The sequence below is a fragment of the Poromitra crassiceps genome (assembly GCF_964638095.1).
Source record: "Poromitra crassiceps genome assembly, chromosome: 13".
Taxonomy (NCBI): domain Eukaryota; kingdom Metazoa; phylum Chordata; class Actinopteri; order Beryciformes; family Melamphaidae; genus Poromitra; species Poromitra crassiceps.
Window position 1 is genome coordinate 38,252,674 of NC_139644.1, and position 26,367 is coordinate 38,279,040.

Here is a 26,367-nt window from a genome sequence, read left to right on the forward strand (position 1 = left end):
AAGGAGTTCCATTTTCTCCATAGACATTTCGATAAAACCAAATATAACGAGTTTTAAGGCTCGAACCAAGCCAACACGTGATCCAGAGAATCTTGAGTGACCATAAAACCTTCGGTTTAAGCGAGAACAAAAAATAACAATAACCCGTTGTTATTTTTAGTGTTTATTTTTAGTTAGTGCTACAGTTTTCGACACATTTTGTGTCTAGATTTGAAGCTTGGTTCTCTCGTTTGTAGTTTTGTGAAAGCGTTGTTTGCATTTATAAATGTTGATTTTATTGTCCAACAACATAGGAATCACATGTGAATTCTGTCCTATAGGCTCGACTTTCACTGTAACAGATTAGCATTCATTTCATTGATCTCACTGATGATGAGTTTATTTGTTCTGCAAATGACAAGTCGGTACATATCCCCCGTTCCTTTTTCTTCAGAGGATTCCAAGGGCATGAACCCATTCACTGTTGCACACACCTTTATTACAATCTCCATCTGTCTTCAGAGCAGCAACTCTGTTTTGTGCCATGCTTATTGTGCTACTTTGCAGATAACATATGCATTGGTTCGGAGGCATAGACGCTGTGACTTTGTTGTCAAGGCAGAACTCATCAGGCATTTTGAATCTAAATGGGATTTTGTGTAAACAAAGAATAAATCAAAAACCGGACTCCCTTAGTCTTCACATGTACAGTAAACAACGGGAGAATACAAAATAACACAAAGCCGCACCCATCAGACAAAAGATATATTGCGTTATAAACTGGAAGAACATTGCATATCAATTGTTACATTCTCATTAGTAGCAAAAACTATTTTGTTCTTTTGCATAGAGGAGGAAAAATTCATGACATATTACAACAGCACGGTAAACACTCTCATTCAATTCATGTGAAGCAAATACATTCATTTTTGTTATTATTTTTGCCTGTCTTTCATGATGTTGAGCCATGTGAACTTTGACTTATTTTGCTGTTTTCTCTGTCAACAGAATGTAAAATGGTGAGTGACAAACCTTTTGCATGTGTCCAGATGGTTCATGTGTATCCTTAGTAAACGTATTGAAATGGTTCATGATTGGCGTGTAGAGTTTGGCTGAGTCTAGGCCTTTGATGACATCAGCACAGCGGTCATGACATCATACAGGCACCTGGTAAATTGGTAATTCCATGTGAAAGAGTTCCCAACCTATTCATATGCTCATGTATGACTGAAGGCCATATACATAAATAAGTCTTGAGAAAGAAACATCTCCTGCTAGGACGTCCTTCTTTCAAGTCAACTCCATTTCAGGACGCGTGCTTATGTGACAAGATATTGACTGTGCACTCATATCAGTCTAATGTGTCCCGATTGATAAATTAGATCAAGTAGATTGGTTCTAGAGTCATACACTAATCCAGGCCATGAGCGAAAACATATAATGGTTTAATCCAGAAAATCGCAAATTTCAACGTTGAAAACAGTGCACCCTACTTTAGATGAGAAAATCCCCACAAGTCAGGGTTCATTGGTCAGAGTTCAGAGGGTCACTGAGGCAGCGGACTAGCCAGTGCTCTTGCTTCCCTGTGCTGGAGAGTTGGCGCTGCTCTTCTTGCTGGGCGGGTGGGGTTTGCTGATCTTGTCCTTCAGGCCTTTGAGGTTGTACAGCCTGCCGAAGGAGAAACTGAAGGGAGTCTTGCCTTCCTCCTGCACAGGTGCTTCCCCTGCCCCGACCGCAGCTCCTGAGCCCTGCCTGGCGGTGGCGCTGTGCTGGGCCTGTGTGCTCCTCTGATTCTGGGAGGAGGTAGGCTGGGGTTGAGAGTGGAGAAACGAGGCCTGGGGTTTCGGGTAGGGAGGCTGGCTGTGCGGCTGCCCGGCCCTCCCCTTCCCCTGCAATCCCTGAGGCTGCTTGTGGGGGGAGCTGTGCTGGCCGGAGGAGACGTCCGCCTGCTTCCTCCCGGCTCCGGCCCCAACCACGCCCCCGGCCCCAGCTGTGGCTGGAGGCGGGGCCGCCGGTCTGGGTGGCGGTCTGGAGGGAGGTGACGTGTTATCGGGGAGCACTTTGTTCCCCGGCTGGTTGAGGGGCCGTCCTGCCCCGGGACGCCCCGCTAGAGGCTGGGGAGCCGGGCAGGGACGAGTGGGTCTGTGGGGCTGGACCGGTCGGGACTGGGAGACTGTTCGGACGTCCTGCTGCTGTTGCTGGTGCTGGCCTCGCGGAGGTCTTGGAGGAGTTCGCTGAGCCTGGAGAAGAGGAGAGGAGACCGTGAATAACACAATAGAAGAAGAAGTGAATAACACAAACGCCCAATCTACAATGCAGTGTAAGAAAATGCACAACTCACAAACGCAATTCACTGAGTGACATAAATGCACTCTTGCTAATGGCAAAGACAGAGGAGGCACTTGGGTGTGAAGGTGAGAATGTCATCTACATTTTATTTTTACCTCTGTAAATATTGCATGAGGGACGTGAGCAAAGCCATGCCAGTGACACCTCATTCACTTCAATACACTCTTATTAGACAGAAAGGGCTGGACGCTGAGTGAGTCAAAGCTACGTCAATAAATGTGAAACTCTTGTCATATCTTTACTGATTCATCAATATTGTATCGTGTGAACACATGGCTCATTAAAAGCATGTCGCTTTAATTCACACACAGTCTCCTTGTTCAATAATGTACGACTGTCGTGTGTTTCGATTTAGTGCTGCTCTGCTGGTGCTCACTCAACAGACCCTGCTGCATGGGTAGAGACGCACGCACGCACGCACATACACGCACGCACACACACACACACACACACACCACACACACACACGCACACGCACGAGCACGCACGCACACACACACACACACACACACACACATACACACACACACACACACACACACACACACACACACACACACAGACACACACACACACACACACACACACACACACACACACACACACACACACACACACACACACACACACACACACACACACACACACACACACACAGAATATAAATGGTAATACAGTAGTGCACTCCAAAGAGACAGACAGACAGACAGACAGACAGACAGACAGACAGACAGACAGACAGACAGACAGACAGACAGACAGGTAGATAGATAGATAGATAGATAGATAGATAGATAGATAGATAGATAGATAGATAGATAGATAGATAGATGGAATCAGCAGATTTCAGAAAGCCAATTTTAAGACTTGTTAAGACCTTTTAAATGCTGCTTGAAACTGAAGACCAGTTTAAAATCAAACTAAAGAAACATAGCTGAGAAAACCAAATTTCCAACTGAACAATGCTAATGAAAGTTACGGCAGTATAGACAGTTTCAACTCGACATAAATAAACATTCTAAATTGCCCCCAGCTTACTTCCTGTTGCAGTGTTTGCTCGTACAATAACTGACAGGACATAAGACAGGTTCCAAACTGTTGTTCCCTAGCAACACAATTCCGGGAAATGAATTAGGGACCACAATAATTATATTAAAGCAGATATGAAACATTTGTCCACATAACACCTATCTTTTCCTGTGACTCCAAGGCGCTTCTGCTCACTTCTAAAATGCCCTAAATTCAAGCTTAACACCTTTATTTTCACTATCAATTGGTCAGCAATTACAGGTAGTGACTCAGTCTCACGTTTAGACCAGTTTCTGCGCATAATGCATTAGAGCATTATAGCATAACTGCTAGATCATGTCGGTGCGTGTCTGCCCGTGTGAGTCAGTGACAGCTTCCCTGCAGTATGTGGCTTTGTAGGTGTGTCTCAACATTAATTTGAATAGCCATAGTGAGTAATCACATTACAAATGAGGAATGTGACTTAGTGCAGTATGCAGTGCCATCCATGATCACATCAATAACAGAAGATGAAGCAAACAGAAAACCATCTCAAATTAAAATGATAAATGATAAAGTATAAAGTACAGTGCAAAGTAACAGTCCTTTAAAGTGACATATAATGGGGGGGGGGGTAGGAGGACAGTGGGATAATGTTCACGTAAAAATCCACGTGAAATGTGCAGTAAAAGGCCTTTACGTAATCTATAATGGGGGGGGGGGGGGTAGGATAGTGTCCATTTGGGTCCATGGGGTGGGTGGTGTGGGGAGGTGGGGTGGGGTGGGGGGGGGGGGTGCTGGGTGGGGGGGGGGGGGACCCCAGTCGTTGCAGAGCTAGTCTCTTAAAACAGACTGTCTCATCTACATCCGGCGAATGCAGCTATACAGTCTGTACGTTACACCTGCACAACATGCACAAGGAAGTTGGGAAAAAAACCTTCAGACTGGAAGGAAGTTCTACGGAATCCGACCAATCACGACACGCGAATACGGCATATTGGATTCTGATTGGACTAATGAGCGGAAGACCCGCCTTTCTGCCGGCATATTGGATTCTGGATTGGACTAATGAGCGGAAGACCCGCCTTTCTGCTTCCCATTCCGGTTGGTGCATGATTCTCCCCCACGAAGTACAGACGGTATGGCGGAAGCATTAGAAAATTGCGGAAGCCAACTCGTCTGTTCTAAGAGACTATTGCAGAGCTGGTTGTGCTCAGGGGGCATCATATCTCCTCCTATCTCCGTTTGCAACGGTTGTGCTTCCTATGATGATCTTGATGACGACAATGACAATGGTGAGCGAGTTGGGGTCGATGCCCCCTGCTTTCACCCCAGAGTTCATATTCTGTTTATTCTGTTTGGGTTTGTTTTCTTATCAACATTTAAAACGGGATATATTTGTTTACAAATTCATTTATTGGATCAAACATTGAGCAAAACTTCGGCATTGACTCATGCTGCACGCGGAATCTGAATGGGTGTTGTGCACCAGGCACCCACGGCACAACACACAATGTAGAGAATCCCTTTGAATGTCATAATATTGGTAAAAAAAAAACACTTGTAATTTGAACAAGCATTATTAATTATGAACAATCATACTTTCCCCATTGCTAATTCATTCTAACCATTATCAATACAGTTACTGAGAAATGGAGAAATCTACCATAAAATAAAGTGTGACCAGAATGGGCAGGTTTGGTGCAATATAGGACAGATTTAGAAAAACAAATGTTGATGTTGCTCTTGGTATTGGTGCACTCACATGACTTAATGTGAACTGATAAATAATTACACCAAATCTCGGCTAACCGCTAAGGTTCTGACAGGTCATTGGGTATTTGATTTGATTTGATTTGATTTATTTGCACAATAAAAACAACAACAAAAAACAAGGCAACAAATGAAACTGATTGTGCAGAGCCCTGTACTACGGAACTAGTTTAACAGATCCGCGATAAGTCCCTTTGATCTGGTTTGACTGAACAGGATCAAAGCTATCTAGTTAACTGATACTACGACGCTGGTTTTTTACTAGGTAAGTGGACCTGGGATCTGCCTGTGCACGCGCACGTTTTTCGCTCGTGCACAGGCGCGCGTCCACGCGAAAGAGGTGCACTAGCCAATCACATTATGAACAGCTGAGTTGATCCACGCCCACACCAATTTCCACACCCATTTCCTCGTTCCATGAAAGCGCAGTGCATGATCAGAGTTTTAGCGGATATTTAATGTATCCGCGATTTAATGTCAGAATGAAAATCCGCGTTGGATAGTCTGCTGAAGGGCTGTCTAAAGCAGCAGCTTGTATTCACATCAGTCATTTGATTTACTTCGATCAGCGATTTCTGTCTGATACAGCTGCATACATTGATACAGCAGCAACAAATGTAATCTCAGTCTATACATTTCCACAATCTGTAAGCCTATTTAGACCATAGATTTAGAAACGCATGCTCAATGAATAATGATCTCTATCACTCATGTGTGTGGTTGCACTGATCGAATAATTCATATATAAAATAGCCTAGTATAAAGCCTAATAGCCTACTATAAAAGAGAAAACTGCTGAACTGAATTGAGACGATGCGGATTTTCTGGCATGTAGGAGAATATCACCCTCACTCCATTTGAGGGTCCATTCATGATATGCGCGGCGGTGATTAATAGTGATCATATTTCTCCACGCATCGTTGAGCTGTTAAGACATAAAGTGGTAAGTAGGCTTAATTTAATTATGTAGCCTACAGAGCCACAAATGTTTTTCTTGTTATATTCTCAGTTGACTGCAATCTATTTTTCATATGGCGATCTTATATGAACGGTGAGTGACTCCAGAGAGCCGATTATATGGGTCTGTCATGGATTTTGATCTTATCCTCTGAAGCTAACCTGGTCGCGACCAGGTTAGCTTTGCAGCGTCAGTTGCCATGGTGATTGAAAGTTAACTTGCTTTGTAGTACGGCTAAACCAGGTTTAAACTCAAACTTACTCGGATAAGGCATTAAACTAGCTTCGTAGTACAGGCTACAGGTGAGATAAAAACCCTGGGAGGGTTATAAAGGTATCTCACCTAAATAAACAATACAACAATAATTAAAGAAATTAAAAATGTTTGATCAAGTAACCATGTAATAAAAAGAAAAGAAAACAAAAAAACATTAAGATAAAAAGTAAAATAAAAATAAAATAAGATAGAAAGTTAACGTAATGCGACAATATAGTAATAGTATTAGTAATAGTATTAGTTACTAGTATTAGTAACTACTTAGGTGGGAGCAGTGAATGAAAGAGTAGAGATTTATGAACGAAGTGTTCATCCTGATTGAGTTTCATTTAATTTTTGTTTGGTCACTCTCTGAACCCATTGGACGCCTGACCATCCTCGCTCTCTGGTAGGCCCTGGCCTAGTCTTCTTTTTCTTTCTCCCCGAAAGAAGTTCTCATTGGTGTAAGGATGGAATGTGCCATTTCCATTGGTTGTTGCATCATGTGGGCGGTGTGACGCCCAATGAGACTGTGACTGAGATTAAGGCCGACACAAACAAACTTGGATTTGACGTGACCATGAAAATAACACGTTTTCAATATTGTGATACTAACCCTGTTCTGTATTCATCTAAGTGGACATGCAGCGCAACGAAACCTGTCATTGATTGCACTGTGGAAATGAGTAAGGCCTCTAATAATCGATAGACAGACAGACAGACAGACAGGCAGACAGGCAGACAGACAGGCAGACAGGCAGACAGAGGCAGACAAGCAGGTAGGCAGACAGACAGACAGGCAGACAGACAGAGAGATGACATTTAGCTGTAAGCTGTTGCTGATATTGACAATATGCAAATTAGCCATCCATTTACAAAGATATATTGAAAAATACTTTCAAAGATTTGAAAACAGCTGATTTACTTTGTGTCTCACACACACACACACACACACACACACACACACACACACACACACACACACACACACACACACACACACACACACACAGACAGACAGACAGACAGACAGACAGACAGACAGACAGACACACACATACATACACACACACACACACACACAAGATAGATTGAGCACACTCATCACTTTTCAAATATCTGACACATCCAATGAGAAGCTGAGTTGCCAGCAACAGAACTAGGCTAATGGCTTCACCACCTAAGTGAGAAGCTCGCCGGAGTCTGTCCACACTGTACTGAAACTGGGTCATGGGAAAATTAAATGATCTTAGCTGTGATACATTACAAAAATAAAAAGTTGGGTTAACTACTGTATGACCTCCATCACAAGGCAAACAAACATAATGCTATTAATCCATAAAGTAGTGGATTTGCCACACACTAAATAACTCCGGTTTCATACCTTCTTTCCCTCAGCCTCTCTGGTGGCAGACTGGGTCCTGTCACTCCCCTCTGCACCGCTGGGTCCTAGTGCTGCCACATCTGCTGATCTCTCTCCACCTGAGGACACTTCCTCTGGCCTCTCTCCCTCTGAAGACAACTCCTTAGCTTCATATTCACCAACAGACACTTCTTCCGTGTCTGCTCCCTCAGTAGTTGACTCTGCTGGCTTCGCTCCGTCCGCGACCAGGTCCTCCGCTGGTGTAAAGTCTACTGCCCTCTCTTTCTCGGGGGCTTGGGCCTCCTCGTCCTTTCCGGGTGTTAGCGGTGCGTCGTGGGCAGCTCTTCCCTCTGTGACGTGGTTAGCAGTTCCCTTAGCTTCCTCTGTGACGTGGTTAGCAGTTCCCTTAGCTTCCAAGAAGAACGGGCGGCCTTCCCTCTCCGTCCCTTGGGAAAGCGGGGATGTTTGCTCTGTCCGGTTTCTCTCCTCTAACACGCTCTCCTCTTCTCCCTCTCCACTCCCAATCTCCTCATTTACCATGTCCCCTTCTTTCCCCATTAGTGCTTCTTTCTCAGTTAAAGATGAAGAGGAGATTGTAGTCGTGGTAGAAGACCCAGGTAAATTGTCTGTGTCACTAGCAGAAGTGCTCGTGTCTGTTGTACCAGATGTAGGAGCACTAACACTTGTGTACGTGTCACTAGCAGAAGTGCGCCTGTCTGTTGTACTATATGTAGGAGCACTAACACTTGTGTACGTGTCACTAGCAGAAGTGCTCGTGTCTGTTGTACCAGATGTAGGAGCACTGACACTTGTGTACGTGTCACTAGCAGAAGTGCCCCTGTCAGGAGCACTAACACTTGTGTACGTGTCACTAGCAGAAGTGCCCCTGTCAGGAGCACTAACACTTGTGTACGTGCCACTAGCAGAAGTGCTCGTGTCTGTTCTACCAGATGTAGGAGCACTAACACTTGTGTACGTGCCACTAGCAGAAGTGCGCCTGTCTATTGTACTATATGTAGGAGCACTAACACTTGTGTACGTGTCACTAGCAGAAGTGCGCCTGTCTGTTGTACCATATGTAGGAGCACTAACACTTGTGTACGTGTCACTAGCAGAAGTGCGCCTGTCTGTTGTACCATATGTAGGAGCACTAACACTTGTGTACGTGTCACTAGCAGAAGTGCGCCTGTCTGTTGTACCATATGTAGGAGCACTAACACTTGTGTACGTGTCACTAGCAGAAGTGCGCCTGTCTGTTGTACCAGATGTAGGAGCACTAACACTTGTGTACGTGTCACTAGCAGAAGTGCGCCTGTCTATTGTACTATATGTAGGAGCACTAACACTTGTGTACGTGTCACTAGCAGAAGTGCGCCTGTCTATTGTACTATATGTAGGAGCACTAACACTTGTGTACGTGTCACTAGCAGAAGTGCTCGTGTCTGTTGTACCATATGTAGGAGCACTAACACTTGTATACGTGTCAGCAGAAGTGCTCGTGTCTGTTGTACCAGATGTAGGAGCACTAACACTTGTATTCACTGGCGCAGGACTAAATGTGCTATCGGGGTCATAGAGAACAGAGTCGCTGCATTCATAATACTCCTCCGAGGTGGTGGAGAGAGTGGAGCCTTCCCTTGGAGAAAGGTACCCGTCACTGGCGTCCGACGTGGGCGTCCGAATGTCCGGGGTGTGGCAGCGCGGGTCCGGGGTGTGCGTCCACGAGTCCGGGGTGGGTGTACGCAGCGGAAGTCTGTCGGGCGTCGGAAATCGGAGTCTGTCAGGCGTGTGTGACCGCGGGTCTCTCTCGGGCGTCGGGGAGCGCAACTCGGCAGGCGCGTGCGTGCCGGCTGAGTCGGAGAAGTGTAAGCGCAGGAATTTTTCGGGTGTGCGTGAGATTCGCTTGACTTTGGGGCTGTGCTGGGTTAGGGTCAGTTGGTAGGTGCTGGGTGGGTTGTCTTTTCCGGTACTCGGCGTGATGTCTGCGGGGTGTGGTGAAGCACATGTGTATGCGGTACCATCAACACCATGGTTGGGTGGGGCTGTACCGGAGATGGGGTTGTGTTTCGGTGTTTGTGTTTCAGAAACAGCAATTTGTGTGTCAGGTTCAGGGGATAAAGATCCTACAGGTGCTAATGGGTCAGTTTTCTGTGATTTCAATACATAATACACTATTTGGTGATGTTCTTCTGCCGTTACAAGGTATGTTGTTGGGTGTGTAGCATCCTCAATGTCTTCATTTTGTGCTTTAGAGGACTCCCAGTCCGTTAGCGGTCTTGCTGTATCTTCTGTCTCAATCAGTTCGTTTGGTTGTGGCTTTGGTGTGATCTTCTGGTCCGTTAATGTCACAGTCTTGGTCTCAACTTCTGTTGGTATCGTTTCTTTGGAATCGCTTGTCTGTGATGGTATGTTGGTAATCAAAACGTCTGTCTGGGCCTGTAGTTTGGCGCTGGAGGCCATTGGAGTTCTTGTTCTGTTCTTGAAGTCATTCTGAAGTCCAACTGCTTCCTTACAAATTCCCTCTACATCCTGTGAAGTCCCACTCTGTGCTTGTTGTGTGGCCAAAGATCTGTCTCGGAGTTTCCTCCAGTTCATCTCAATATCTCTCTGCGCTCCCATTTTGCTTCTGCTCTCATTCTGCATTTCTGGTACAGTTTCCGTTTCTTCTTTCGCTTGAGGGCTTGGTTGTGTCTGAGTCTCAAGCCCAATATCCACAAGATGTGCTACGTCTGCTGGAACAGACTCGCGCCCATATAAATTGGTGCTCCGATGTCCACTCCGTTCTTTTTCCGCATCTGGTCTATTTTTGCCAGAGCCGCTTGCGTCTGACAAGCATGTATGACTCTGTTCTGGCAGCCATACCGCAGCCGTACCAACCCGTACTGCATCTGGTGGACATTGGGTTTCAGTCACTATGTCGGGCCCACTGTGGTCCACTGGCAGCCCGGTGCCTGTCAAATTCCCAGTCTTTGTGACAACACTGACCTCCGGTGGATCTGAGCCAGCGCTGCCGACACTGCCTTTCATAACCAGATGGCGGGTACGAGGCTTAGGGACAGGGGAAGTGGAAGCGGAGGGAGAAGGGACGGGACGATCTAGAGTCACAGAGGAAGAGGAAACAGGGGGAAGGGAAGAAGCGGAGGGCGGCATAGAGACAATGGAGGGTGAAATCACTCGAGGAGTAGGGACTGGTGGAGAGGTGGTCCAGGTAGGGACTGGTGGAGAGGTCGTCCAGGTAGGGACTGGTGGAGAGGTGGTCCAGGGCACTGAAGTAAAGGGGATGGAGGTATATGCAGAGGTGAAGCTGACAGAGCACAGGGGAACGGGAGAAGTACCTGTAGAAGAAGAAACAAGGTTGCGGGCAGCGGGAGTCGGGATGGCTGCGTTTTCAGAGGGGTTTTGCGGCTGCGTATGAACAGCCTGTGCACGTAAATCTGCGCGCTGCACCAAGTGTTGTGTTTGTGCGTGTTGTTCTGTCTTCAGCTCACTTCTCATAGGTGTTGTATCTGTGTTCACACTAGCAGGGCCATGTAAACAAGATGTTGTATCTGTGTTCACACTAGCAGGGCCATGTAAACAAGGTGTTGTATCTGTGTTCACACTAGCAGGGCCATGTAAACAAGCGACGTGAGAGGTGTGCACGTTGGTTGAGTCATGGACGTGAGAGGTGTGCAGGTTGGTTGAGTCATGGGCGTGTGTGCTATGTATGTCAGCCATATGTGTGTTTAAACTAAGTTGCCCGACCCTTTTCACCAAAGGGAGGGGCTGTGGCTCAGGGGTGCGGTTGACGCTGGTAAGGGGGAGCATGTTGCTGTTGGATGGCTGAGACGTGTGTGTGAGGTGAGAACTGGTGTTGTGACTTGTGTTGTGGTTTGTGGGTGTGGGTGACGTCAGATTATGCTCGGTAGGAGTCTCTGTTAATTCCGATTTTGAGGTATGTGTCGTGGTGCGTTTGAGTTCGGCGGCGTGCGTATTTGGGTCTGATGGTTGTGCTTTCTGTTCAGGTGCCTGTGTGTTAAGTTTAGCCTTAAAAGGTCCCGTGCTGAGTTGTGTTGGCTGCGCTCTGGTTGCCACAGACTCTTCAGACTTGGTGTTAGCTTGTGTGGGCTTGACTTTCTTCTCCTCATATTTTGCAGTAAACTGTCTGGGCGTAGCGACCTCTGGCAGAGCCGCCTCGGTCAGGCTGATCGGGCTGCTGAACCTGATCGCCTGGCTGGTCTCAAACCTCTCCGAGCGCTGCAGATGGACCTGAGTCGGCCGGTTGGCGTCCCGAATGTTGATGAACCCGATGACGTCGCTGGGGGGGTCGGGCTCCGGCCAGGTGGGCAGATACGGGATCAGGTACGCCTTCTCCAGGTCGACGAGCCCGGGATGGAGGGGGGGAGCTTCTACTATGACTCCTTTATTAGCCCTCCTCTGCCTCCTCTTCCCGAACTCCAGGAGTGCTGGATTCTGGGAGTTGGAGTCTTTGGGGCTGTTGTTGACAGAAGAGGAGGTGGAGCTGAGGCTGTTGTTGCCTAGGGCGAGCAGGGCGTATTTGGGGTTGTAGAGTTTCCGAGCAATGTCAGCGGAGAGAGGGGCCACGGGGGCTGCCTGTATGAGGTACTCGGGCTCGGGTTCGGCCTCCGTGGCGACCTGCCGGAGGTCAACCGCGCTGGAGGTCACGTAAAGGTCACGGAACAGTCGGTCGAAGGCATCCACCGCCTGGCCTGTGACTACGGTGATGAGGTGTCTGTCCAGCCGGGAAGACATCCAGGTGAAACTATGGAACACACACACACGCACGCACGCACAGACACACACATGCACACACACACACACACACACACACACACACACACACACACACACACACACACACACACACATACACACAGAGTGAGACTATGTTAATTCGACCAGGAAATAACAAAACAAACATCATGATAAATAACCCAAGGCCAAGTACACACATTTAAATCACAAATGCCTGAAGCAGCCAGCTAGGTAGAGTCTGGTTGGCAGGAGCAGCCAGCTAGGTAGAGTCTGGTTGGCTGGAGCAGCCAGTTAGGTAGATTCTGGTTGGCAGGAGCAGCCAGCTAGGTAGATTCTGGTTGGCTGGAGCAGCCAGCTAGGTAGAGTCTGGTTGGCTGGAGCAGCCAGCTAGGTAGAGTCTGGTTGGCAGGAGCAGCCAGCTAGGTAGAGTCTGGTTGGCTGGAGCAGCCAGTTAGGTAGAGTCTGGTTGGCTGGAGCAGCCAGTTAGGTAGAGTCTGGTTGGCTGGAGCAGCCAGCTAGGTAGAGTCTGGTTGGCTGGAGCAGCCAGCTAGGTAGATTATGGTTGGCTGGAGCAGCCAGCTAGGTAGAGTCTGGTTGGCTGGAGCAGCCAGCTAGGTAGATTCTGGTTGGCTGGAGCAGCCAGCTAGGTAGAGTCTGGTTGGCTGGAGCAGCCAGCTAGGTAGACTCTGGTTGGCTGGAGCAGCCAGCTAGGTAGATTCTGGTTGGCTGGAGCAGCCAGCTAGGTAGAGTCTGGTTGGCTGGAGCAGCCAGCTAGGTAGATTCTGGTTGGCAGGAGCAGCCAGCTAGGTAGAGTCTGGTTGGCTGGAGCAGCCAGCTAGGTAGAGTCTGGTTGGCTGGAGCAGCCAGCTAGGTAGATTCTGGTATCCTTTCATACAAGAGGCATTGTTGTTTTCACACATGAGGAAATCCTGAATCCTCCGCTGTAGGGAGTGGGGGGGGGGGGCGCATGACGTAGTGTGCTGCAGGGTTTATGTGAGACAGACTTTTAATTGCGTTTCTCAATGTAGACTACATCAGAGATATAGAATGTAGACTACATCAGAGATAGCCTATAGAAAGCAATTCTCCACTCCATGAAAAATAAAAAACGGCTTCAGCACATTATTCTGGTGATAGGGTTCGACACAGATGAGAAAATGTGGGGTAGCGATGTGCCAAAAAGTGAGCCATTTGTGATCTATCAAAAAGTTGCCTGCCGCCCTGCCAAATAGTGGTCGCGGTAACGTTAAATGCTGGAAAAGGCGATTTTACAGCCAGGTTGACAACATATCTGACCCATTTTCTATTTATTTCTCCCCACAAAAGCTATATCTCAAATATATAATGTAACACTATCATCTTGTTGCATTTTCACGACAGACCGGGAGGGAAAGAAACTAAGCTAACTACCAGCTAACTATCTGAAATCGCACAGGAACATTAATGGTTTGTAAAAGTGCCAGTTCACAATACTAGACATTTCTTGGATGGAGACTCTGGAGATGGTACGCCATGGGTGCAGTTATGGAAATCGCCCTCTTCGCGGGCTCATAGATGACGCCCAAGTTCAAGTGCACGGGGAAATCTTTGCTAGTTTCTAGCACTCAAAATCTCCCTTTTTTCTTTGAATCACCACTGGGTAGATTTGCCCCATGGAGAGGCAGGAGTCGAACACACGTGGAGGCAGAACAGCTGATTTGGTGATTGCAGTAGTTTGCAGTAGTAGAGACAGACATAGGCAGAGCGGCCTGTCTGTTCCCGAGGACCGGACAGGAAACGTATTTGTTTATCTGTTTGTTATAACATTGGTATGTTATCGCTAACCTAATGCTAAAAGTGCTAAAAGTGTTATCGTTGCTACAGTAGGCTCCGTCAGCTGTCCCAGCCGCACGTGAAAGTTGCATTGTCCAATGCTGAAAGGCGTGGTGACGTCGCCGTGCAGATACTCGCAAATATGAGACAGGTTCAAAATCGGCGGGGCGGGTCCGATGGGTCTTGGAAGCTCACATTAGCAGAAACTTCGGTTCCAGCCAAGACTCAGGTCCAGATATCTCCAGGAGGGGCGGATCTTGGAAAAACCTCTGTAATCTGAGCCCTGGTTTACCTCTCCCTCTCTCTTTCTCTTTCTCTCTCTCTCTCTCACACACACACACACACACACACACACACACACACACACACACACACACACACACACACACACTGACCTGTATGACCCAGACACAGCTTTGTCTCCGTCCACAAACATGAATCTGTATCCCAGCCGGCCTCGGACCCTGGTGCATGACCGAGTGAAGAACTCTTCTCCCCCTGCACAGCGTACGCGAAGTTTCTAACACACACACACACACACACACACACACACACACACACACACACACACACACACACACACACACACACACACACACACACACACACACACACACACACACACACACACACACAGTAGAGTAATTATGTCATATCTAGTAATGAAATGAAGTAATAGCAGGCAGCAGTCATGAGGAAATGGAAAAATGCCAAAGTATTCGGTCATTAATTCAACTGCTCATGTAACACAATGCCATTCTGTATTTAAAGTCAGAGCAACAATTAACCTGAAAACAACATCGCAACAAACAACCACAGCACAGTGTCAAACAGCCATTTGAGTTGGCTGAACAGCATTAGGTAATTATTGTTATGATTTTATGAGTTGACCTCATATTCCTATTTGAATACCAATTAGGCTGATTGATGGGTAAATAAAATCCACCATATTCTCTTTCCGACACTACTGACTGTATAACTGTGACAGACACTGTATGACTGCATTATCTGTATAAAATGGGAAGCAATGCTAACATTTAACTAACACTGTTAATATTTGAGGGTGAGCCATGCGGTGAACTACAGTAACATGTATGACACCACTAATATCTTCTGAGGGTGAGCCATGCAGTGAACTACAGTAACATGTATGACACCACTATCTTCTGAGGGTGAGCCATGTAGACAGTGTTCAGGTCATGTGTGTGTTTCCCTCTTGCTTCCTGTCTTTCTGATAGCAGAAGGCTTAATCATTTTCAAGGAGACAAAGCATTTAAACATCACAACATCTTGACGCCTCGACACAGCACATTATTCCTGAGCCTCTAACACTAGAAATACTTGTTCTTGTTTTCCCTCCTCGCTCGGTCCCACCCTCTCTCTCACAGTTCATTCCTTCTAACTGATTAGATCAAATCAGCAATGTCTGCTTCTGTGTGTGTGTGTGTGTGTGTGTGTGTGTGTGTGTGTGTGTGTATGTGTATGTGTGTGTGTGTATGTGTGTTCTCCTCTAGGCTGTGGGTGAGGGTGATGAGCCTTGAAGTTATAAAATGCACTAAGCAAGATGTCTATGTAAAAACATTCAGCCTAATGCTAAGGTGGGGCTGCAACAGCGTGTGTCACGTTCCCATACTAAAGGCTAATTCATGGTGGGAAGCTCCACACCTGTGATAAGCGTCGCTCCACACAAATTATGTATTTTCAAAGGAAACGCTGCGTCTCCTAGGTGTGTGTTAAAGGCTGTGTCTCCTAGGTGTGTGTTAAAGGCTGTGTCTCCTAGGTGTGTGTTAAAGGCTGTGTCTCCTAGGTGTGTGTTAAAGGCTGTGTCTCCTAGGTGTGTGTTAAAGGCTGTGTCTCCTAGGTGTGCGTTAAACGCTGCGTCTCCTAGGTGTGCGTTAAACGCTACGTCTCCTAGGTGTGCATTAAAGGCTGTGTCTCCTAGGTGTGTGTTAAAGGCTGTGTCTCCTAGGTGTGCGTCAAAGGCTGTGTCTCCTAGGTGTGCATTAAAGGCTGGTCTCCTAGGTGTGTGTTAAAGGCTGTGTCTCCTAGGTGTGCGTCAAAGGCTGTGTCTCCTAGGTGTGCGTCAAAGGCTGGTCTCCTAGGTGTGCATTAAAGGCTGGTCTCCTAGGTGTGCATTAAAGGCTGGTCTCCTAGGTGTGCGTTAAACACTACGTCTCCTAGGTGTGCGTTAAACGGTGCGTCTCCTAGGTGTGCGTCAAAGGCTGCATCTCCTAGGTGTGCGTTAAAGGCTGTGTCTCCTAGGTGTGTGTTAAAGGCTGCGTCTCCTAGGTGTGTGTTAAAGGCTGCGTCTCCTAGGTGTGCGTCAAAGGCTGCATCTCCTAGGTGTGCGTTAAAGGCTGTGTCTCCTAGGTGTGCGTTAAAGGCTGTGTCTCCTAGGTGTGTGTTAAAGGCTGCATCTCCTAGGTGTGCGTTAAAGGCTGCATCTCCTAGGTGTGCATTAAAGGCTGTGTCTCCTAGGTGTGCGTTAAAGGCTGTGTCTCCTAGGTGTGTGTTAAAGGCTGTGTCTCCTAGGTGTGTGTTAAACGCTACGTCTCCTAGGTGTGCGTTAAACGGTGCGTCTCCTAGGTGTGCATTAAAGGCTGGTCTCCTAGGTGTGTGTTAAAGGCTGGTCTCCTAGGTGTGTGTTAAAGGCTGTGTCTCCTAGGTGTGCGTTAAAGGCTGCGTCTCCTTGGTGTGCGTTAAACGCAACGTCTCCTCGATTTTGTTCAATGTGGACACATGTCATTGTGCTATGTTCTTTATGTAGACTGTGGCATGTTATGTGTTATGTGGCTTATTGTTTATGTAGACTGTGGTATGTTATGTGTTATGTGGCTTATTGTTTATGTAGACTGTGGTATGTTATGTGTTATGTGGCTTATTGTTTATGTAGACTGTGGTATGTTATGTGTTATGTGGCTTATTGTTTATGTAGACTGTGGTATGTTATGTGTTATGTGGCTTATTGTTTATGTAGACTGTGGTATGTTATGTGTTATGTGGCTTATTGTTTATGTAGACTGTGGTATGTTATGTGTTATGTGGCGTATTATTTATGTAGACTGTGGTATGTTATGTGTTATGTGGCTTATTGTTTATGTAGACTGTGGTATGTTATGTGTTATGTGGATTATTGTTTATGTAGACTGTGGTATGTTATGTGTTATGTGGCTTATTGTTTATGTAGACTGTGGTATGTTATGTGTTATGTGGCTTATTGTTTATGTAGACTGTGGTATGTTATGTGTTATGTGGCTTATTGTTTATGTAGACTGTGGTATGTTATGTGTTATGTGGATTATTGTTTATGTAGACTGTGGTATGTTATGTGTTATGTGGCTTATTGTTTATGTAGACTGTGGTATGTTATGTGTTATGTGGCTTATTGTTTATGTAGACTGTGGCATGTTATGTGTTATGTGGCTTATTGTTTATGTAGACTGTGGTATGTTATGTGTTATGTGGCTTATTGTTTATGTAGACTGTGGTATGTTATGTGTTATGTGGATTATTGTGTATGTAGACTGTGGTATGTTATGTGTTATGTGGCTTATTGTTTATGTAGACTGTGGCATGTTATGTGTTATGTGGCTTATTGTTTATGTAGACTGTGGTATGTTATGTGTTATGTGGCTTATTGTTTATGTAGACTGTGGTATGTTATGTGTTATGTGGCTTATTCTTTATGTAGACTGTGGTATGTTATGTGTTATGTGCCTTATTGTTTATGTAGACTGTGGTATGTTATGTGTTATGTGGCTTATTCTTTATGTAGACTGTGGTATGTTATGTGTTATGTGCCTTATTGTTTATGTAGACTGTGGTATGTTATGTGTTATGTGGCTTATGCTTGGACTCCACATCCAGATGGTACTGGGTCTCTCAAGCTGTTATTGCCTTTTTCTCTTTCACTTTAGTATCTCCAAGGCACAAGATGCCAAGGACATGCCGTGTGTGTGTGTGTGTGTGTGTGTGTGTGTGTGTGTGTGTGTGTGTGTGTGTGTGTGTGTGTGTGTGTGTGTGTGTGTGTGTGTGTGTGTGCTTGTGCAGGGGGTGGGGGGGTGTAGATGGTATGTGCTTACCGGTATGCCACTCCCAGTGTGATTTGTATCTAAATAGCTGGCTCTCTTGTGCATGAGAGAGCCTGAGCTTGTCCCAGTGCATCTGTGTGTGTGTGTGTGTGTGTGTGTGTGTGTGGGGGGGGGGGGGGGGGGGGGGGTTGTGCGTGCGTGCTTGTCTCTCAAAGTGCCTGCCCACATGCCCATGCATGAGTGTGCAAGGCAAGCTTCTGTGTGTGTGTATGTATGTGTGTGTGTGTGTGTGTGTGTGTGTGTGTGTGTGTGTGTGTGTGTGTGTGTGTGTGTGCAAGGCAAGCCTCTGTGTATGTGTCTTCCTATTAATAACAACTCATGAAATTGATTTGAACCTGAACTACTAAACACTGCTCTCTGTGTATTCATCACCTCATTGCTGCTTGCCAAATACTGCTCCAAACATATGGCATCCCATCTCTTGCAGTCTGCTAAATAGTGTTCTGAACCATTGTACTGCCAAAAACTGCTTGTGTGTGTGCATGCGTGCCTGCCTGTGTGTGTGTGTGTGTGTGTGTGCGTGCGTGTGTGTGTGTGTGTGTGTGTGTGTGTGTGTGATCATGGCTGGATCTGATCTGATCTGGATGCCACCATCAATTATTAACACTGTGTGGTCTATCAACCATAGATATATGTCATCAACCAACCATAAATGTCTGCTATCAATGTCTTCACTTGGCTGAAAGGGGGTTCAAATTGTAGGGTGGACAAATTTGGAAGTTTGGCTGCATCTATAACGGCCAAATACTGTTCTGAATATCAACACCTCATAACTGCAAAATAATTATCTGGTACTGAATCTCACAACCGCTTCCCAAATACTGCACAGTCAAATGCAAAACATGTGATTAGCGGCCTGCCAAATAGTGCTCAGTGCTCTTCACCTAAGATCACCTGAGATGTGCTTGCATTGGCTCTCTTCCATTTGGTTTGTTTTGGTTTGTTTGACAGCAAGATGAAGATTTAATTCAGATCAGTCATTCAATTCACTGTAAACAAGGTGGCATTTTGCTATAAACATGTAAATCACTTTCACCTGCTGTGACATGACTAAAATCTGTTTTGTGATCACTCCGGTTTTTTGAGGTACCCATCCCATTAGGTGACTGTTTGAGAAGGCACAGTTAAAGGTAAGTTATTATGTGACTGTTTGAGAAGGCACAGTTAAAGGTAAGTTATTATGTGACTGTTTGAGAAGGCACAGTTAAAGGTAAGTTATTATGTGACTGTTTGAGAAGGCACAGTTAAAGTTAAGTTATTATGTGACTGTTTGAGAAGGCACAGTTAAAGGTAAGTTATTATGTGACTGTTTGAGAAGGCACAGTTAAAGGTAAGTTATTAGGTGACTGTTTGAGAAGGCACAGTTAAAGGTAAGTTATTAGGTGACTGTTTGAGAAGGCACAGTTAAAGGTAAGTTTCACGATGCAATGATGTGATAACTTCATCAGTACAGTGTCAGTTGGAAGGGTTTGGACGTACTCGTTTCAAGTGTCTGTGTGTGCGCACAAGAAAGAGCGCGAGCGAGCACGCGCTTGCATTTACGTCATTAAAAGAATCTCATGACTGCAATTCCCGGCCTCTAAGTTGGGAATGAAAGTTACTGCAAGATATGTTGTCTGCTTCGTGCGTTAGGAGCCACCACCTGGGCTAATCTCAAAATTCCTGATACACTGATTTTTTTTAGAGACCAAGGTTTTCGATATCGTATGAGCAAAGGTATCGTCTTAGATTTTGGATAACGTAATATCGTGATATGGCACAAGTGTTTTTAAAGGCTGCATGCATTACAGTAAAGTGATGTAATTTTCTGAACTTACAGTAGCTGTTCTATTATTTGCCTTTAAGGGCCAATTATACTCTACTGTACGTTAAAGACAGAGACCGAGACGGACAGAGTCTTCTGTCCATACTCTGTGTTCATTTCGTGCGTTTTCTGTCCGTCATCTGAAACGGAGCAAAACCACACACACTCATGCATTTAACTCTCTACTGCCAACTGGTGGATGTATTGCTTAACATGATACCAACATGAAAGAAGCATGGAAGTATGTGGGCACTGGCCAGTGACGATTACACCGTTTGAAACGGACGCATCTATTTATGTATGAAAATGGAGTATAAATGAGCTATTACTCACTTAGTCATTACATCCACATTACTGATGATTATTTATTAAATAAAGATATGGTGCAAATATATTGTGAAAACACCAATAGTCAGGCGAAGGAAACCCTGTCTTTGCATTTTATTTTGATCACAGTCTTGTTGTAATAAGTGCTTTTACATCTCACATGTGGCTTTGACTTACAACTTAACATTTAGGCCACTTTGTAGAAAATACCAAGATATATATCATTCAGCCTAAAAATACAGAGATATGATTTTTGGTTCATATCGACCAGCCCTAATGATATGTGTGGATGTGTTGGAAATTCACGCTAATCCAAGACTCTGTGGAAGTTCAACAACCAGAATTCCTGCTTCACCAGATTTAGAATGAACTTTCCTCAACTGATGATACAGGTGCAGGTTTCCACAGAGAGAACATCCTTCTGGGCTTCTCTCACCTTGAGGTGTCCGGCGTGCATGTTGGCCCTCTGACACATGGACAGGAAGTGAGGTAGGGCCGTGCGCTCCAGCAGGATGTAGACAGACACCTTCCTCTTGAAACCGGCATCCAGCAAGTCCCTGAAGATATCAACATCTGTGAACATGTCCATCACCACCGCGATCACCTGGAGACAGAGATGTGGAAAAAGTACACACATTCTTTACTTAAGTAGAAGTACAGTTACTTGTGTAACAAAAGTAGGAGTACTCATTGAACTTGTTTACTCAAGTAAAAGTAAAAAACAACAACACTACAGTATCTGAAATGTAATAAAGTACAAAAGTAAAAAGTACACTACTCTTCTTTTTTTGCTGTTTGTCTCTATGAAATGTCACAAAAAAGTACACAACTGGATTACTATGCAGAGGAATGCTAGGCCATTGAAGGTGCATGACATACATTGAGAATTGCGTATTTACTCTCATTTGCCAAACCAAATACCATTTCAAGCTGTTCTACAGGTTTGACGAAAATATGACGAAAGGTTTGCTCGTGCAACAGGACACCGTGATGACAATAACGAGTGTTCTACAAGGATGCCACTTAAATATGACCCATAAATCATTAGCCAAGTTCTGTCGGCATTATCCTGAGGAAAATGCCCATGGGAGGTTTCAGTCAATCAGCACATACCACCAGGGCCGGATTAACACAGTGTGATGCTCCAGGGTGACCCAGACTTGAAGTGACCCCCCCCCCCCCCCCCACACACACACACGTAAAAAGTGAAATTTACTATGGCAATAAATACCACAGATTTACATGACTGTATGAAGTAGAGCCTCAACACACACGTACCAGACACAAGACACAATGTAGATGATGGGGACTCACATCATCACACATGAATACAATTCGGCTAATTGAATTTACAAGAGTCTCAGCTTTCCAGTCACACTCAATTTCTGCTGTTCCAATATTGTTTATGGATGCTATATGCAGAAAAATTCAGAATAGGCAAAAATAACACATTTATAATGCATGCAAAAAACGGCATGTTTTTTTTTAAGAATAAAATGGATTAGCATAAAGTGGGCGACTTGTGGGTACCCTTAGAACCCATTATTATTCAGATATCTTGAGGTGACAGCTCAAAGGACCCCTTTCAATATGGCCATGCCCGTTTTTCCCTTGCCAACATTTAGTCTAAATTTGGAGCTGTATTTACCCCCCTTCCTGACAAGCTAGCATGCTATTTTTGGTATCAATGGTTGCCTTAGGTCTTCTAGTTTCAGATCATATCAGTAGCTTCGCTCTAGCTTTAAAAAGCTACAGCCTCTGAAAGACAGTACAATTAGCTGCAGAATCATTTTGGCTGATGCCCCAAGGCAGCTGATGCTCCAGGGCACTCACCCTGCCCATATAGTTGCTAATCTGGGCTCGCATACCACTGAGAAGGGCTGCTTCATCAGAAAACATGTTCTGATGTATGTGTGCCTTCTAGGGCTGCGTATCGCTACTCAGTACTCAATACCTTTAAAGGTGTCGCTCCTCAATAACCCACTACCAAGTAGTTGACTTCTCCAGTCAAACGATACCTGGTCCTGGAATCATCTGCAGAGCTCTCTTCATCTAACTAACCTAGTCTCTTTGGGGAAATTTAAAGCCATGTTAAAAGTCTTTGTAACCGAGAAATGCAACTGCCTAAACTGAGTTGGATTGTGTATTTGATGTTTGTATTAATTGTCTGTTTTATTTGTATTTTAATTTTAATTTCGTAACTGTAACTGACTTGTAACTGACCTGTCTTGGCCAGGTCTCCCTCGGAAAAGAGATTTCAATCTCAAGGGACTTCCTGGTTAAATAAAGGTTAAATAAAAACAAAAAATTCCATCCCTTTTCTAAACAGCTCTAGAAAAAAACTATTATTTGCATGGCAGCCAATCACCTCAAATGTTCTTCCATTTAATGCGACGTGTGATTGGCCCACTACGCTATCGCAGCAGCTACAACCCACCGTTTGTGGTGGTGAAGTCTAGCACGGTGTATGTGGCAGAGTTGGCAGTTTCGAGATGTCACCAAAATGTTGAAGAGTATCATCATTTCTTAAACAATACTCAGCCCTAGTATTTATACTCTGCCAAGACAAATCTGATCTACAGGTTTGAGGAAAATACGATTGCTGATATGATATGTTTGTGCAACAGGACACAGTGAAGACAATAATTAAGGAATGAGTGTTCTCCAATTATGCCACTTATATATGACCCATAACTCGTTTAAAAATGCCCATCGGAGGTTTCAGTCAATCAGCACATACCACCGAGAAGGGCTGCTTCATCATAAAACATACACAGCCTGGCACTAATACACACAGACACACACACACACACACACACACACACACACACACACACACACACACACACACACACACACACACACACACACACACACACACACACACACACACACACACACACACACACACACACACACACAAAGCAGCATGTCCATCAGGCTCCCTGACTGAATCAATATAGGCAGGTTATGAGATTTTGTAGCTTTGAGATTAAACTCATCGCGACTCGTTTTGCACGTTCGCGGGTGGGGTGTGGTGTTTATCTGTAATAACACAGGTTCAATTAACTATGACGCAGCAACACGCCCACACATAATCATGATGACACTCAACTGGACGAGCTGTGAGAATATATTCTATATATAATCCTGACTTGCTTGTGTTGTATTAAAATCTCCTGTATTTATTATAGGTCGCTTTGGACAAAAGTGTCTGCCAAATGGGAAATTGTCAATTGTAATACTGAATCCTTTTGCATGAGACCGTTTTATGAAATAAACTATTAATATTTAGCATAATATCAAAAGAGTGACTGATGGTCAGAATTAGGGCAAAAGACAAAAATAGGGCGAGTTTTTTCTAGAGCTCGACCGATGCGTTTGATATATGAGGGATCATTGCAAAAAAAAATTGTAATATAATGTGTATAATAATATAAGATATCGGCCGATATATCAATATCGGATTTTTTTTACTCCCTAATATCGGTATCGGCATCAGCCTCAAAAATCCGGTATCAGTCGGACTTTAGTTTTTTCTTTTGTTGTTGTGTCAGAGTCCTGAGGCTTCAGATCAGATTGCAATTCGTCTTCAATGTGTCTTGGGGGCGTTTACACCTGTACTTTCAAGTGGTCAAGCACAATCTGATGACAGAAAACGCATGTTAATGCCAGGTGTAAATGGCCTCTTTGAGTCCCTGATAACGCAGCTTCACCAGGCTGCACTTTGCCTCTGCTCTTCACTGTATTGGTTCTGTACTCTGACCTCACACTGACAGACAGCCATGGCTGCAGTATAGCCTAACTGTCGTTTTTTCTGTTGTATACACAGAATTGCAGGCGAATAGGTTTTTCACTATTTTACCAGCTCGCTATATTTTTAGACCTCCAAATGATATCTCCTATCTATCAACTAAAAAAGAGAGTTTGAGCAAGAGTTGCAGTGGCTTCGCCGTATAGATGACAGTGTGTCAAGACTATGTGGATGCAGAAGCAACATATTCACTGGGTATCCAAGGGAAGGCAGAGACATGTAAAAACCTAAGTCATCCTGCAGCAGGACTTCTCAGTTCATGTCATCAACACTGGGCCACAGACCCTCATTTGATCAGATTTAGCCCTATAGGGACCCCCAAATGTCCATATAGGCATGGGGAGATAGATATGTCTGGGTAAAAGTAGTGAATAACAACCATTTTGTTCATTATCTAATGAATTATCTATAGTCAATTCAATTATAGTTGAAATAAACTGTTTCTCACTTTGCTGGAAGCAGAATTGAGCAAATTGGACACTGGTAGGAAACAGAAACCACAGACACAAAGGCGAGCTGCTACACCGACAGCCGTGATTCTCAACCTTTTTCATATCAAGGACCACATTTAGTCCACATAGGCTACTGTAGAGCTACAAACCCCCAAGGCCCAAGCGTTTTGATTTGCTCTCTTCTTGGACCCAAATCTGAGAATTATTTATTATTAATTATTTATTTATTATTATTATTATCAGAAATAGGAATTTATCCAAAACTCCATGACTGTCTGCTATTGCGGAGATAACAGAGAAATATGATCAACCTTCTGAAAACATTCTTGTTGAGTTAGCTGGAGTAATATGCTGAAATGATTTTGGAACTTATGTTGGTTCATATTGGTTGGTTCATAAGACCAGGGACCATGTTGGAAATAGGTTTTTACACTTTTACATGTAGGCTATATAGCCTATCCCTTGGATGTTGTTCTTTATCCAGAATAAAATCAATTAATATAATGGTGAAGTTTAACAATGAATCAATTTGCTGGGGACCCACTGGAGGGAACCCTGGTGGTCCCCGGGCCCCACATTGAGAACCACTGCCCTAAAAGAGTTATGCTATCACTTTGACCACTTCCAACGGTCGGGCGAAATAGCCTACCTTTTGCGCCTGCGCAATTGTTTTCCTCACAATCTCCTTGATGTGCGTGTTGCCCTCCAGCGGTGGCTGCGCGTACACGTTAATGCGCGTCACGCCGCGATACGAGATGGAGCCGGGCCAGCCCAGGTCCATCTGCGGCAGCGACGTGTCGGACAGCTCGGGCCAGTAGTGCAGGGACAGCGGGGCCTCGTCGTCCTCCGCGTCCAGAGGGTAGAGGTCGGAGCCCGGGTCGTACGGCTCGGCCGCACTGGTCACAGCCTCAAGCTCCGGGTCGGACAGGAAGGCCCGCAGGCCGCGCGCCTCCAGGAACTTCCCGAACGCCTCGCGCCCGTCCCGGATGAGAGCCTCCAGCGCGAGCCGCTGGTCCTCGCAGTACAGGAACTCCGGCTTGGACTCGTGCGTGCGCGGGTTCACGTGGTTATCGTCCAGGCACTGGATCTGGGACAAAGCCATGCCGGCTCCAATCGAAAACACTACCAAAAGAAAAACTAGAGACAATAAAAAAAAAAAATCCACAAAGTTACCTCAACTTCAGACTGCAACAAATTGGCATAAAAGCGTCATAATTCCAGTCATAGTTACTCCATGAAATCCCTTTCTTTGGTAAAGCCTGTAGTAATTCCCTTGAATGGACATGTTGGATTTAGCACTTGTTGGCCATTAGGCTATTATTTCCGTTACCGACTGAACCGCTCGCCTAGTGAGAGTGAGTGAATGAGTGACACGCAGCCAGCACCGCCCCACAGGTGTGACCCTGTCACGCAAACACACACGAGAGGGAGAGAGAGAGAGAGGGCGGAGGGAGAGAGAGTTAGGCGGGGGGGGGTGGGGGGGGGGGTGAGAGAGAGAGGGCGGGGGAAGGGAGAGAGAGGGAGGGCGGGGGGAGAGAGAGTTAGGCGGGGGGGGAGTGAGAGAGAGAGGGCGGGGGAAGGGAGAGAGAGAGAGAGAGAGAGAGGGAGGGCGGGGGGAGAGGGAGTG

The 26,367-nt window shown here is 45.5% G+C and overlaps 1 protein-coding gene across 1 annotated transcript; it reads right to left on the reverse strand.

Moving 5' to 3' along the window:
* Positions 1 to 210: 210 nt before the first annotated feature.
* Positions 211 to 25,924, reverse strand: LOC310788138 (uncharacterized protein). Its single transcript, XM_083649651.1, has 5 exons — positions 25,390 to 25,924; positions 20,911 to 21,078; positions 14,648 to 14,772; positions 7,707 to 12,447; positions 211 to 2,219 (listed from the first exon to the last, which is right to left on the reverse strand). Exons 1-5 carry the CDS (start codon positions 25,840 to 25,842, stop codon positions 1,542 to 1,544), a joined length of 6,165 nt encoding a protein of 2,054 aa, XP_083505777.1. The 5' UTR covers positions 25,843 to 25,924; the 3' UTR covers positions 211 to 1,541.
* Positions 25,925 to 26,367: the final 443 nt, after the last annotated feature.